General features: G+C 37.3%; 1 protein-coding gene and 1 long non-coding RNA gene across 4 annotated transcripts; both read right to left on the bottom strand.

The window, feature by feature from the left end:
• Positions 1–1,560: 1,560 nt before the first annotated feature.
• Positions 1,561–4,406, bottom strand: LOC127796289 (xylan O-acetyltransferase 1-like). Of its 2 annotated transcripts, XM_052328359.1 has the most exons (6): positions 4,236–4,406; positions 3,608–4,146; positions 3,260–3,431; positions 2,542–2,741; positions 2,264–2,422; positions 1,561–2,085 (listed from the first exon to the last, which is right to left on the bottom strand). In XM_052328359.1, the coding sequence occupies exons 2-6, from the start codon at positions 4,099–4,101 to the stop codon at positions 1,734–1,736; spliced, it is 1,377 nt and encodes a 458-aa protein (XP_052184319.1). In that variant the 5' UTR covers positions 4,102–4,146; positions 4,236–4,406; the 3' UTR covers positions 1,561–1,733. The 2 variants fall into 2 exon arrangements, with proteins under 2 accessions (XP_052184319.1, XP_052184318.1); XM_052328358.1 differs by having other exon boundaries at positions 3,608–4,405.
• A 5,081-nt stretch (positions 4,407–9,487) lies between these two features.
• LOC127796241 (uncharacterized) lies at positions 9,488–11,970 on the bottom strand. 2 transcript variants are annotated; one of them, XR_008021976.1, is made up of 4 exons: positions 11,546–11,970; positions 10,934–11,010; positions 10,047–10,168; positions 9,488–9,903 (listed from the first exon to the last, which is right to left on the bottom strand). It is a non-coding gene; the product is annotated as an uncharacterized LOC127796241 (long non-coding RNA). The 2 variants fall into 2 exon arrangements; XR_008021977.1 differs by lacking the exon at positions 10,047–10,168.
• Positions 11,971–13,387: the final 1,417 nt, after the last annotated feature.

The following is a 13,387-nucleotide window of genomic DNA, read 5'->3' as shown; positions in this document are numbered from 1 at the left end:
GGCGACCACTGCCAGTCGAAGATTCACATAATCAAAGCTTACTATTAAAAACTCCAAACCAAGGGGGTTAACATACACAAAAATGGACTAGGTTTAACAATTAAATTTTTGTAGATCTAAATTTTAATTTTTGGCCAACACCCATACGCACTGCCAGTCGCCACTGGCTACCATGGCCGATGGTTTCTGGCGATCAGAGGAAGCCACCCGACACCCAATGGTCCATCGACCAACATACCTAATAATCAACAAGATCCAACAACCAAATCTCCTTAAATTTAATGGCAGTGAGTGATTAAGAAAAAAAATGAGAGAAGATAGAACTAGCAAGATCGAATGGCAGGGGGCAATCAACAGCGGATTTCAGCGGTGGCGGGCAAGGTCTGCGGTAGCTTTCAGCGGTGGCAGGTGAGGTCGGCGGCAGCTTATGGAGATGGAGGGGGACGATCAAGAAAATAGAGGAAATGAGAAAGAGCCAACAAGATTGAATGGCCAAGGAAGCGATCGACGACAACTTTCGGCAATGGCAAGTGAGGTTGATAGTGGCTCATGGCAGCGACAGAGATGGCAGGTGCGGTCAACAGTCAATGCTTGAGAGAGAGCGAGAGATTTGTGAGATTTGGGGGGTAAGGAGAGGTTGTTTTCTGTGTTGTTGAGTTTTTAGTGTGTTTTTATTGAAAACACTCAAAATAATATTTGTTGTTTTGGATTTTCTTTACAAAAATTTTTATTTGTTTTTAAAAATGTATTTTTGAAAATAGTAAAGGAAACACATTTTCAATATTTTAAAAAATTGAAAACTCAAAACGAGATAAAAACAACAAAAAGAACAACCCCTAACTCTCTAGCCCACCGAAAACACGACCCATATGAAGTTCGTCATGCTAAGGTCCAACTTGTGAGCTATCTCTTAAAATCTTTTTTCCATAATTTTTTAAGAAGTTATTGTTATTAAGTACTTTTTCATTTATTTTTTAAAGAAAAGGTAAAATTACTATATAACTTGATATTACCGTCTTTGCGCGATTCCCTATCGCTCGTGTCCTTAATTTTGGCAGAGAAGGTAAATCACAAGCGGGCCTTTAGCCTTTACCTAAATCAAGTATCAAATTCATAACCTACTGATATTAACACCAGCGTATCATTTACTCGTCACTTGACCTATATCTTTCGGGCAAAATTGCTTTATAACTAAATGATTAGAAGTTAGTTATAGTAAAACAGTGTAACCACAAAAAATGATTGATTGACTGTAAAAGTGATTTACCAAATATGCCCAAAAACAATATACTTAATTAAACGAAGCGGGCGGGCCACGTTTAACAAAGTCATTATTATTAACAGAGTTATTATACAGTTCCAGTAAACGAATCCAATGGTTCCAAAAGGGTAGCGGGCAGGCGGGCGGGCGGGCGGGCGGGAGGGCCGGCCTAACAAATAGCCCCCGAAACATACTACTACAGAATATGTATGTAAAATGGGAAGGGAAGGGAAGGGAAGTTACGTACGAGGGATCAAAATGAAAATTTCAAAAGATGGGGGGGGGGGGGGGAAGTAGAATAAAAATAAATCTTCTTTTTTTTATTTTTTATGAGAAGAATCTAAACAAAAAAAGTTATTTTCTTCTGTAAATTTTGTGATTGTGAGTGGTAATCCATGTTTTCTGGATTAGTTGCACAACACGAGCCGAGCGGAGAGGAGAGAAGAAAATGAAGGCGATTGTGATGTGGGTGTCAAGATCGAGAAATAATGCGGGCGTACAAGAACTCGTTCCATGTGTCGGGCAAGCCGGGGAGACACCAATGTATGCAATCAGCATAGGTGGTGGGATCGGCTTTTTGCTCGTCCGTCAACATCTTGCCTTGACGAATGGTGTACACAGATGTGTGTGCATCCTTTCTATACTCCGAAAGCGTGGTGATGTTAACGAAATGAACCGGAAGTTTCATCGACCGAATCACTTTCTCTGCTATCACGAAGAGCCGTCGATCCGTCCCCACGTCCAGTGGCATTGACACATTTTGTTGAATTGGTGTTGTTTCTAGCGCACACTTGATCCCATCAGGGTTGCCCCAATCCAAGCTCCTATTAATAATCAGTGTTAAATTAAATTAGCTCAAACTTTTATAAGGATTGATTCAATGGTAAAATACCCTTTAAATTAATTAGGTTTACAATTTCTTTTTAAAAGACTTAGCAAAGCAAAGCAAAGCATACCCCCCACATAAGATAATTATAGGATTAATGATGAGATGTGACTTACTTGATATGAAGAGGTGACATGCTAACGAAAAATAGCATAGTACGATTAGGATTCACATTTTTATCTACCCATTTAGACCATGTCTTCAAAACTCTTCCATACGCCACTGGTCGATCGATCTCATCGAACTCGGTGGACCCTTCATCGAACGATCCCCGTCTGCAAAATGAAGAATTGAATCAACCCATCAGCTAAAAGTAATATATATATATATATAGAGAGAGAGAGAGAGAGAATGATAGTCCACCAAATTAATGTTATTATATGTATGTGCTTACAGAACTTTCATGGTGAAAGTATTCATCCACCAAATGTAGGTGTTGAAGACAAGATAGTCCACTCCAATCCAATTGCGAGCATGCTTTTTTATTGATTTAGGCATGATGATGCGGTTCAGTATGCTGTGCATGTTTGGATCATCCGAATTTGACTCCACCAGAAATGGAGCCCAATAAAACTCCACTGTTGCATTGTAATCCTGGAAATAATCAATTAATTAATTCACATTCAACCATCCATTATACATATATACATATATGCCTAACTAATTCTCTATAAAAAAAAAAAAATTAAGGATCATACATTTATTTATTTAACGACAGAAGGAAGGAAGACATCTACTAAAACGGCTGGCTTTTAATTATAAAAAGTAATAAACCAATTATCTGAACAAGCTTCCCTTACCTAAGCCCACCTACTCAAAAGAATAACAATGTGATGGTCGTTGCTCATCATTTTCTGAGAAGGGTTTTAATGAGAAGGGTGGGGTTTTTCAATACATATATACATCATCAATTAATTGGATTAGCTATGCATGCACCATCTATTCTAAAATATTTTTATTTTACATATTATTAACCTTTTGATTAATCATCTCCCTTGGAAAGAAACAAAGGATTCTAATGGGTTGAGTAAAGGTGTCGGTCATCATTAGAAACAATTAGCACTGTGAGCTTTCCTAAAAAGAAAAAGCAAATTGGAGAGAGAGAGAGAGACCTCAATTCTGAAAATGGAGAGAGAACCAGTCTTGTTCAAGCTCTTCCTTCCCGGAGGAACGACGGACTGAACCAAACAAACCATTGATTCCCACTGGTTTCGATTCAATGAGTCCCCAACAAACATTAGCCTCTTCCCCCTCAGCTTTTCCAGCAACAATCTTGCTTTAAACCTTCACACGCACATATATAATTAGTGTTAGGTGACGTAAAATTCGAAGAAAAATAATTAAAATTCACCAAACTTAAATAAATTTAAATCTCAAATTTCTTGACAATGGCCGCCTATCACTAATTAAGCAGAGAGAAGTTCTTAATTATTAGATTCTAAAAATAGAAAAGTTCTTACTTGGGCAAAGAGCAATCGGTGGGCTGCCACCGCCAATTCTGATAAAGCGAGTCCTTTCTTCCGTTCCTCACGCAAGTCACCTGCGCCGTGAGAAACTCGCACTCGTCCTCTCTGTACAACGGACGGGTGACATTATCAAAAACCCACTCTCCGCTGAACAGATCGCAGTCTTCCGCCGGCAATTCAACTTCTTCATCGTCTTCTTCTTCCGCCGCTGCCGGCAACTCGATTTTCCCCTCCTCCTCCACTTGGGTCTCCACCACGCTCCTCGGATTCATCGAAATCGCATCCACCTCGCCGTTTCTGATTCGTTCTTGAACTGGGTTGCTCCCTTCTTCGTGGATTTCTTGACCTTTCGGAGGCCTCGAGAAGGGGAATTCAGCGATGGACTTGGCGTCTTCGTTGTACATGAAGCATCCGAAGAGAAAAATAGAGAAGACGACGACAAATACCGAGAGGTTGTTGTTCTTGCGCCCACCGGCGGCGTGCTTCATGTTGAATGATTCGGAGGAGAGGGGCGGCGTTTTCCGGCGAGGCGGCTGCATGAGAGGAGAGTGGGTGAGGAGTGAAAGAGAGTTGAAGAATATAGAGAGAGTGAGAGAGAGAGATTAAAGGAATAGAAATTAACAATGAATATTGTTCGGTTTGGTGAGGATGGGGTTGTCTTGAAGAAACTGGTTTGGTTATTGGTTGCTGCAGTGTTGCTTTCCCTTCTAACAACTCTCTCAGCGAATCACAGACGGAGACACCACCGGCCCTGGGAAGGAAGGAAGAGGAGTATTTTCAAAGCTTTCATGGCCGGCCTTATTTATCCGTTTATTTGTAATTATTATTCTCACCTCGCGAGTAAAATCGGTCTTATTCTACCAATCATATATATATACATTTTATATATTAGACATTTTAATTAATATCATCTACTTGTAATTATAATTTAACATATTAATTAATTCATACAAATACACTAAGAATCAAAGACCCTAACTTTATGGGACAATTTATAATAAATTTCTTCGACCACCTCACTATTAATTAATTAGTAAACTACCTAAATTTAATACTTATATATTGTTAGTTGTTAGAATGAAAATCATGTTTGGAGAGGAGAGAAGACTAGCAAGTGCAAGTCAGTTATATGGACATATAATATTATATATTAAAAGAAAAAGAAAATTAAAGTAGATTTTGTGCATCGCTATATATTGATCTCCACATGAATATAGGCCAAAATCAAATAATTGAAGCCCCCAGGGCATATTTACACTCGTACAGAAAGAATTTAGTGGGATGATACTCTTTGGACCTTCAGGTTCCGTATTTGAATCTTGATCATGAGAAAAAATTCAGTAGTTAGAGTGGTTTTAAAAATTAAAAAATGCTTGCTGCCCTTACGTTTGCGATTGAGTTAAGGATCAAACTAGCTGCTGAGTTCTCTGATTTATATCTACTGCTAATATCGTGGGGCCGACCAACGAAAGACGTTCATAATAGTGTATTAATCAAAAAAAAATTTGAATAATTGAAATCAACGTGACAATTAATCTATTTGGTGATAAAAAAAAATATAATTATCAATTTATTAGAAATTCGGAGACAAACAATATATAATTTACCCTTTATTTAAGCAGGTACTGTTATATGAATTTCCCGCATCACCCCATATGGGCCAGACTCGGTCCGATAGACCGGCCTAATCACCCAAGGCCAAGAAGGCCCGGACGACCTCGTCAAGGAAAGTCCACCCTCCACCAAAGATCCGGAACTCGTAAAACGAGCATATGGCAAGCTCCCGGTAATCCCCCAACGAGCTCCAAGCAATCGACTAACGAGCTCCTGAAATATCCTCCAGATCGCTAGCCCATCCAAGTCGCTGGCCTAAAACCTCCAGCTCGCATGAGTGGCAAAACTGCTGAGAAGTCAGAGGTAGGGTCCGATCACTTTATCTGTAACAGCCCATACCCCTCGTAATGAGAATCCCACTGAAGGCGATAAGAACTGTTTGTCCCCCATTATACAATCACTGTATTTTTATATATTATCTAAATTGTAAAAGCCCCTCAATATAAATGGGAATCAAAGAGACCATGAGGGGCAAGGACAAAAAAGAGAATAATGAAATACCGCCACTCTGAGAGAATAATCAGACGGCGGTCGTGGACTAGGCATCGTTCTGGCCGAACCACGTAAAAGATTCCGGTGTACACGCTTGGAATTTGGGAGGGGGGTTTTCCTTCCTTCTCGGTATTTTTGGATTGACTCACCGCAGCCCAAAACGAATCACGGTCGGCCGAAATCGAACGTCGACAGGTACAAAATTATATTCTAGCTAGCATAGGATTATAATTAGCATGTATGAGACTTTTTTTTTTTTACTCCAACAAAAAATTGTTACCTTAAAACTAATTAAAAATCATACATTCTGTTAATACTTGAAGTATAGTACAATAATAACAATTACAATGTTTAATTTCAAATTAAATAAAGTTGGCTAATTGATAAATTCTACTTTTTTATGTTGTTTTTATTCGTAGTTATATTTTTTGTAACAATATCATATTATTGGCTTTAATTAATTCTTTGATCTCCATATTGTACCTCAAAAGTCACAAACTCGTTTAATGATCAAATTATCTTAATAGTATACAATTAATATTGTACATTTTTTATCTTCAAATATTGGTGTTTAGTCTAATCATATACATAAATAGCTAGTATGCGTGACATTTTTATTAAAATCCCAAGTCCCAACCAATTAATAGTGTAACTGTATAGGAGGTTGACTGTAGCAGTAACTAAGTTATATCCATGACTCATCATTGATTTGGTGATAAGAGATTATAAGGATTTATTTATTCTATCACTAAAATTTAATTAAATTTCTCTTGCACGAGTATATACACAAAATTTTAAATAAGTTTTGTAAACTTATAAGATATGCGTGGCTTAATTATAAGCTTATGTCCAATAAATTAATTTACTCAAAACACAATAAGAAATAGGACAATTAATACCAGACAACGAAACAGAAGGTTCTTCCAATATATATATTCAATGTAAATGGGCTTCACATGCATGATGAGCGCCTTTCAACCAGCTCTCTAATAAGTATCTTTAAGTTCAAGTGTTTAATGATTTACGTGCATGCCATTGAAAAGCCAAGACTTAATTATTGCATACAAATTGGAGATATAATTAATAATTTTTAATTCTATTTCAATGGAATTATTATAAGAGAGTTTTATATATATATATACTTACACAAAGTCGTACGTATTCAAATAATGTATATATATGATCTTTTCTGTGTCACCAACTACTTCCGGAATTATTAGGTTGTTGTTTAATTAAGAAGGATAAGTACTTGCAAAGCCCAAAGCCAAAATCTAGAAGAATTATACTTAGCTTTCTGTTTGAGAAAAGTAAATACTAAGGAACCTTTCTTCTAGCTGGCTAGCATTGAGTACAAAGTACATCAACCCATCTTCACCTTCACCTTCACCTTCGACCCACGCCTACGTATAAATATCTGACTGTTTACATGAAGCTAGCTAGCTAGCTAGCTAGATGATGGATGATTTTATTGTAAGGAAGTATCAAATTAAGGAATCAGTACTGCACTGCTTTGAATTGGGGTGTTGGTGCCACTGGACTGGACTGGTGTAGTGTGGGACATATATATGGCTTCCTTTCCAAGTGAAGACGACTTTTCAAACTGCTAAGTCAGCAAACATGTTTGAACTACATGCTTGTTTCCCACCCAACTTCCTCGCCCTCTCTATCGCTGAATATGATAATGCTATACGGACGAACAAGTTGACGAACGGGTTGACGAACGCGTGTTATCGCGATATTTTGAGTCTAAAAAATTGTGATAACTTGGCTTTGAATTTTGGGTTTGAATTTTGAATTTTTGGCGTCAATACCTTCTGCCAAACTGCCCAATTTGGTTTAGCGTTTAGCGCACACACTCTCTCTCTCTCTTTCTCTCTCAATTTGAGCGTACACACTCTGTCTCACTCGATCTCTCTTCGTCCTCATCGTTACCGATTGAAACCCCATTGCTATTGGCAACGAGCTCTCCCTCTCCCTCTCTGTATTTTTCAACCCATTGCGTCTCCTCCAGCACATCGGCCACTGTCGAAAACAAGAACCCTAGCGGTGTGAGAGATCGATCGCTCGTTCGCTCTCTCTTACTCTCTCCGTCCTCATCGTCACCCACTAAAACCCCATTACTGGTGGGTCTCTCTCTCTCTCTCTCTCTCTCTGTATTTTTGAACCCATCATGTCTCCTGTAGCTCACCTGCCTCTGTCGGAAAGAAACCCTAACGGTGTGAGTGAGAGATTGGGTGCCCCCACCCCACTAGCTTCATCTCCCCCTGTTGCTGGTGAAGAGCTCTTATTTCTGAGAGGTTTCAGCCTCTGTATTTTTTACATTGGTATGTTTTTACGTTTCATGTATATTTTTGTTCGAGAGGCTTGAAATGCTGTCTGTTTTCCAAACCTCGGAATCGTTGGATTTCCAGACCTCTTGTATATTTTTGTTCGAGAGGCTTGAACTCGTTGGATTTCCAGACCTCGGAATCGTCGAACTCGAACTGGGTGTCGGAGGTGATTGGGGATGGGTTGCTGGCGAAGAAGTAGCTTCTGGTAGCCATTATTAATGGAGGAGTGGTAGTTTCTCGGGTGGAGCTAGGTTCAACAACCATTTGGGGGATCGCTCGTTGTCGGGATTTATATAATAATGGTAATGGAAGGCATTTGGATAAGCCTATGCTTGCTGTGTAACTATCTTTCTGATGATTATTTTTTCTAATTTTCTCTGAAAGCCTATGCTTGCTGGGATAACTTTTCTCTGTCTCCAAGTTGTTGCTGTGGTTATGTTTTGTTTAGATGTATATGTTTCCACTTTCACATTGTAATCAACTCAACCTGAGGAGTCCTTGTCCCAGCTAGTTTGGTCCTGCACAAACCCTGTCATCATTCTTCTGCAGCATGTTTTTGCAATGTAAACTATATAGGCAAAGTTGGAAGTTCTGTTTTGAGCTCAAGTGATGAGAAAGATTTAGGAAGATCTAGCACCTATGACGTGAAGACGGTGGACAAATTGGTGGATCTTGTTTTTCCAGCGCCATTGGCTGTTGTTATTTTGAGCTCAAGCGATCAGGAAAATACCCAAGCAAGTGTAATTGTTCTTGGAGAGGATGACTTGCAGAACCCATCAAAGAAGATGACTTGGAGAACCCATCAAAAAGATCCAGCACCAATGATGTGGAGATGGTGGACAATGCGGTGGATCCACATGCTTTTCCGATTCCTTTGCTCGATTTTAGGGGAATTGTAATAGTAAACTATCATTTAAACTCTTTTGTGTAGGCATATCATTTGCTGATTCTGGGTTTATCACCATAGCCATCCATTTGTTTTTCAATTGCTTCAATTTGTTTTTCTTTTGAGTTTCTGTTTCTTTTAATTCTCAATCAAAATTGGGTTTCTATTTGTATTGTGCTGTTTCTTTTAATTTTCCTTTGGGTTTTTATTTCTATAGTATTTTCTTTTTCTTTCTGTTATCGTATGTTTTTGCATCAATGAGAGTAAAGACAACGAGGAAATGATAGAATTTTTTTTGAAGATTTTGTATTGTTTGTATTAGACATGCGGATGAATTCAACTCAGTTACGTTTTCTTTTTGCCCTAGAAGATTACTTATTAGTACATGAGTATGTCTTTTTTTTTTTTTTAGTACAAACTGGAATTTAGCAAATTGCTCAAACTCAACTCAGCCATTAGAAATGCATGATCTTTGAGGCTGCGACCATTGGGTTTGTGCAGCCGCTGGCAGCATCCAACATGATAAGCAAATAATCACAACAATGCAAGAAATTACCTGATAAAAAAGTAGTATTAAATATTGATTTTAAGTATAATCTTGACCAAAATACTAACAGCAAACATCAAAACAATTGTTCACGTTCCACAAATGTCAATAGTGCTATAGTTGCACGATTTTACAAGATCTAACGGAAAAACCCATACAAGGTTGACAGGACTAATGGTTGGCCTCAGGAGCTTGAGCACTCATGTTGAACTGTCAAAACCTCCACTGGTAGTTGGGGTTGAATTAACCTGATGCATAGGAGGGGTAGAACTACTAGAATTAGCCATGGGGGCCCCTGGAACTGCGGCTGGTCCTGCAGTCATTGTTGGTGGCCTTGGGAGGCTATTAACTTGAACAGGAAAGGGAGCAGCACCCGATGGTGGCATAATAATTGGCAGCATACTTGGAGCAAGCATGTAACCTAGCAACATAAACAGCATTTCAGAAATAGAAACACGTACTCGCAAAAACTGCCAAAACAACATGGACAATAGATTGCATATGCCGTTAACTTTATGCCATACACGAAGAATTAATGTTCTCAGAATCACATGTTAGCACTACCTGTTAGCATGTGTCTTACATTGGAGGCAACGCAATCCGATGAATATATTAATAAGTTAGTGAGGGTACTTTGATTAAGATCATTCATTTGGCACAAACCATTGCATAACCATGAAATTAACCTGTCAATATAAGCAACACAAGAGAGAGATTATAGTTCTGTTACTTAAAAAAAAAAAAAAAAAATCCTTACATCAATAAACAATTCTCACATTGCACCTTATACTCAGGTGGCTTTGAAAACTCAAAAGAAGGGGGAAAAAAAAAAAAGAGAGAGACTACATGTGGATACAAAAGCACTGAAAATTTAACTGTAAAAAATAAAATAACAGTTTTCTAGGATTCAAGCCAATTTGCATAACATGTCATCGTGGGCTCAACCAAAAATACAGTATATAAGGTAAAAACAAAAAACAGGACAAATTGTCAAATTTTTGGGTTGTTCTTGAGATTTTGAAGAAGAATGATCATTATTTAGCCTTGGGATAAACTCAAAATAAAAGAAGCCTTGCATCTAACAAGCTCAATGATCTCATACATACGAGCAAGTTGAAAAGCCATCATTATGTTGCCACTGGTATTTATTATGTTAGGCAATAGAAAAGATCAACAAGTTGTCAAGAACTCTCCAACTGGATCCTCAAACAGGCCTCATTTGAACCAAAATATGTTTTCAAGTAAAAAATAAAAGCATCTAAAATTCTGAATAGTAGATTAGAATAAAGTAATTTATCTCATACCAGACATCAACTCAACTAAAAACAATATCAGGACAGATAAAAATTCTCAAGATCTAAATCTTTGATATAATTGTTGAACAAGCCACTAGTAAATTTTAAAATTCAGAAACAAAAGAATTTTAAAATGATTTAACTTATTAAACTTACCCATCGGTCCAGGCCTAGTTTCTCAAGTGTAATCAATCAAATCTTTCATGCTATTGAGTATTGACCACTTCGGATATCTGAAATGTAACCAGAAAATAGGAAAAAAAAACACAGTTATCAATCAGGTATCACATAAAAGTTACACATAAATATAGTTTGGCTATGCTATGTTAAGTGCATCATGTAAGATCATCATCCCACCGCCATTCAAACCTTCTCATATAATGAATGCATCAGAACCCAAAGACATCAAACCATAGCCATATGAAATATATATTATCTATATATATATATATAATCAGTGACCCAAACGAGCTCATTTTCCAAATTAACAATGCTTGGAATCAAATCATTTTTATAATCGCTTATGCATATGTGGATTTTTCATATACAGATTTCTAAATACGCATTGTTTGAGCTTTAAGTGCCATGCATCATACAAAAAACATAAAAAATATCAAAGAATGATTAACAGTAATGCACATACAGAATAAACATAACATCACTTGCATAAAAAAAATACATAAAAATATCTCTCTGTTGGCATTAGAGGCTGAAACATACAAATATACAAGAAACATAAAAATATACCAATGTAAAAAATACAGAGACCTCGGGTTCTTGCTTCTGTTGGATATCAAACCTCATCGCCGATAGCAAGAGGAGACGCGATCGGTTAAAAAATACAGAGAGAGAGAGAGAGAAAGAGCTCGTCACTGGCAACAATGGGGTTTCAGACGGTGACGATGAGGACGGAGAGAGTAAGAGAAAGCGAGCGAGAGGGGGAGATGAAGCTAGTGGGGTGGGGGCGTCCGATCTCTCACATTGTTAGTGTTTGTTGCTTCCGACAGAGGTGGGTGAGTTGGAAGAGACGCCAACAACAATGGGGTTTCAGTCGGTAAGAGAGAGCGAGCGGGAGATTGAGCGAGACAGATCGAGTAAGAAAGATCGAGCAAGACAGATTTCAAGAGTAGCAGAATAAGAGAGAGAGCTGGAGAGTAAGAGAGAGCGGGCATTCAATTTGTTAAACCCTAATGAAATTGGCAACCCTGAAAAGTCATTGGGAAAGTTAGGGGTTAACTTGTAATTTTGGCTAGGGGGTTAACTTTGTAATTTAAGTGGGTTTGTCAACCTGTTTGTCGCTCCATTCGTCCGTGTAGCATTATCCCGCTGAATATATATGTGTCACTGTGTGTGCGCGCGCGTGTGTATATTGTTCTGAAGAAAGAATTTATTAGTTAGTAGCTAGCTAGCTATCTGGCTATCTAGCTATTTGAATATACTTAAACTTGTGCTGCGCATGCATGCATGCATGATGCATGGTTGAATAGAGAATGATTACAAGTGATATATAGGCAGGCAGGCAGGCACCCACAAAGGTTTGTTTGGACAAAAATTTCATTTAGATCACAAAGGTCTGTTTGTCCAAGGCACGTTTTTGTTTTTATTTAAAAAAAAATTAAAAATAAAAACTAAAATGAAAACATTAAATAAACATCTCTCTCTTAAAAGTAAGTGAACAATATTTATTTTAATTTTTTTAATTTATTATTATATAATAATGGAAGTAGAACTTTAGAAACCAATGAAATTTTCATAAAAATCATTATACTTAAACAAAAAAAAAAATAACAAAATAAAGCTTCTGCTAAACTACCCTTGGCGGCAAGTCAGCATTATCAGCTGACCAACTGGAGCTCAGCTCAGCCCAATTCTTTAAATCCCAAAGGTGGGCTGAACTTACCGAAGAGCATCCCATGTCGAGGCCCAGCCCAATTATTTGAAGCCCAGCCCAAAGGAGAGCTAAAGGCCACAAATATGCTCGCGCATGTGTACTACAATCATTAATGAGTCACAGAATTTCAAATATTAATTTAGTTTATATATTAGCACATTAAGCATAAAGATATTTTTTAATGAAAAAAAAATATTTTCCAGGGTATTTGATGAGAAAAACTGTTTGGAAATCATTTTTGTGTTGTAAATATTTTTGCCACCACTGCTAGATAAGGGGTAGAAATGAATTGTGGGCTCCACTAATTGTAAACTCTGAATAATATTAGGATTAGTTGATTGTTATTTTGTTTGCGTCAAAAAATATAATGTTTTCTTGACACAAACAAAATCAGAAGGAGGACGTTGGCTCCACCCTCTCCTTCCCTATATGCTCGCATCAAGCAAACTCAACGCGAACAAAAAAATATTTTTATAATTTATTAAATTTTAGATTTAACATCCTTGAAATTCAACTATAATAATAATAATATATAACAATAGCGGGCTACTTTAATTGACTCTTTCTTAATGCTACTTTTAACTAATTAATTTATTTTGTATTTAGTGTGTTTAGTTACTATTTTGAATATATATAATAATATATAAAATTAAGTTTAGGGTTCCTTATCTTTTTTTTTTTTTTGTTTGTTTTAGGCTAAATGAATGAAATTCATTCAG

The sequence above is a fragment of the Diospyros lotus genome, chromosome 3, assembly GCF_014633365.1.
Source record: "Diospyros lotus cultivar Yz01 chromosome 3, ASM1463336v1, whole genome shotgun sequence".
NCBI classification, from domain to species: Eukaryota; Viridiplantae; Streptophyta; class Magnoliopsida; order Ericales; family Ebenaceae; genus Diospyros; species Diospyros lotus.
This window is presented reverse-complemented; position numbering and strand designations above follow the sequence as displayed.

Coding starts and splice junctions, on each gene's coding strand:
- LOC127796289 (XM_052328358.1), bottom strand. CDS start 4,152: ATGCAGCCGCCTCGCCGGAAAACGCCGCCCCTCTCCTCCGAATCATTC. Junction 2,423..2,541: donor ACTTTCACCATGAAAGTTCT/GTAAGCACATAC, acceptor TTCATTTTGCAG/ACGGGGATCGTTCGATGAAG. Junction 2,086..2,263: donor ATGTCACCTCTTCATATCAA/GTAAGTCACATC, acceptor GATTATTAATAG/GAGCTTGGATTGGGGCAACC.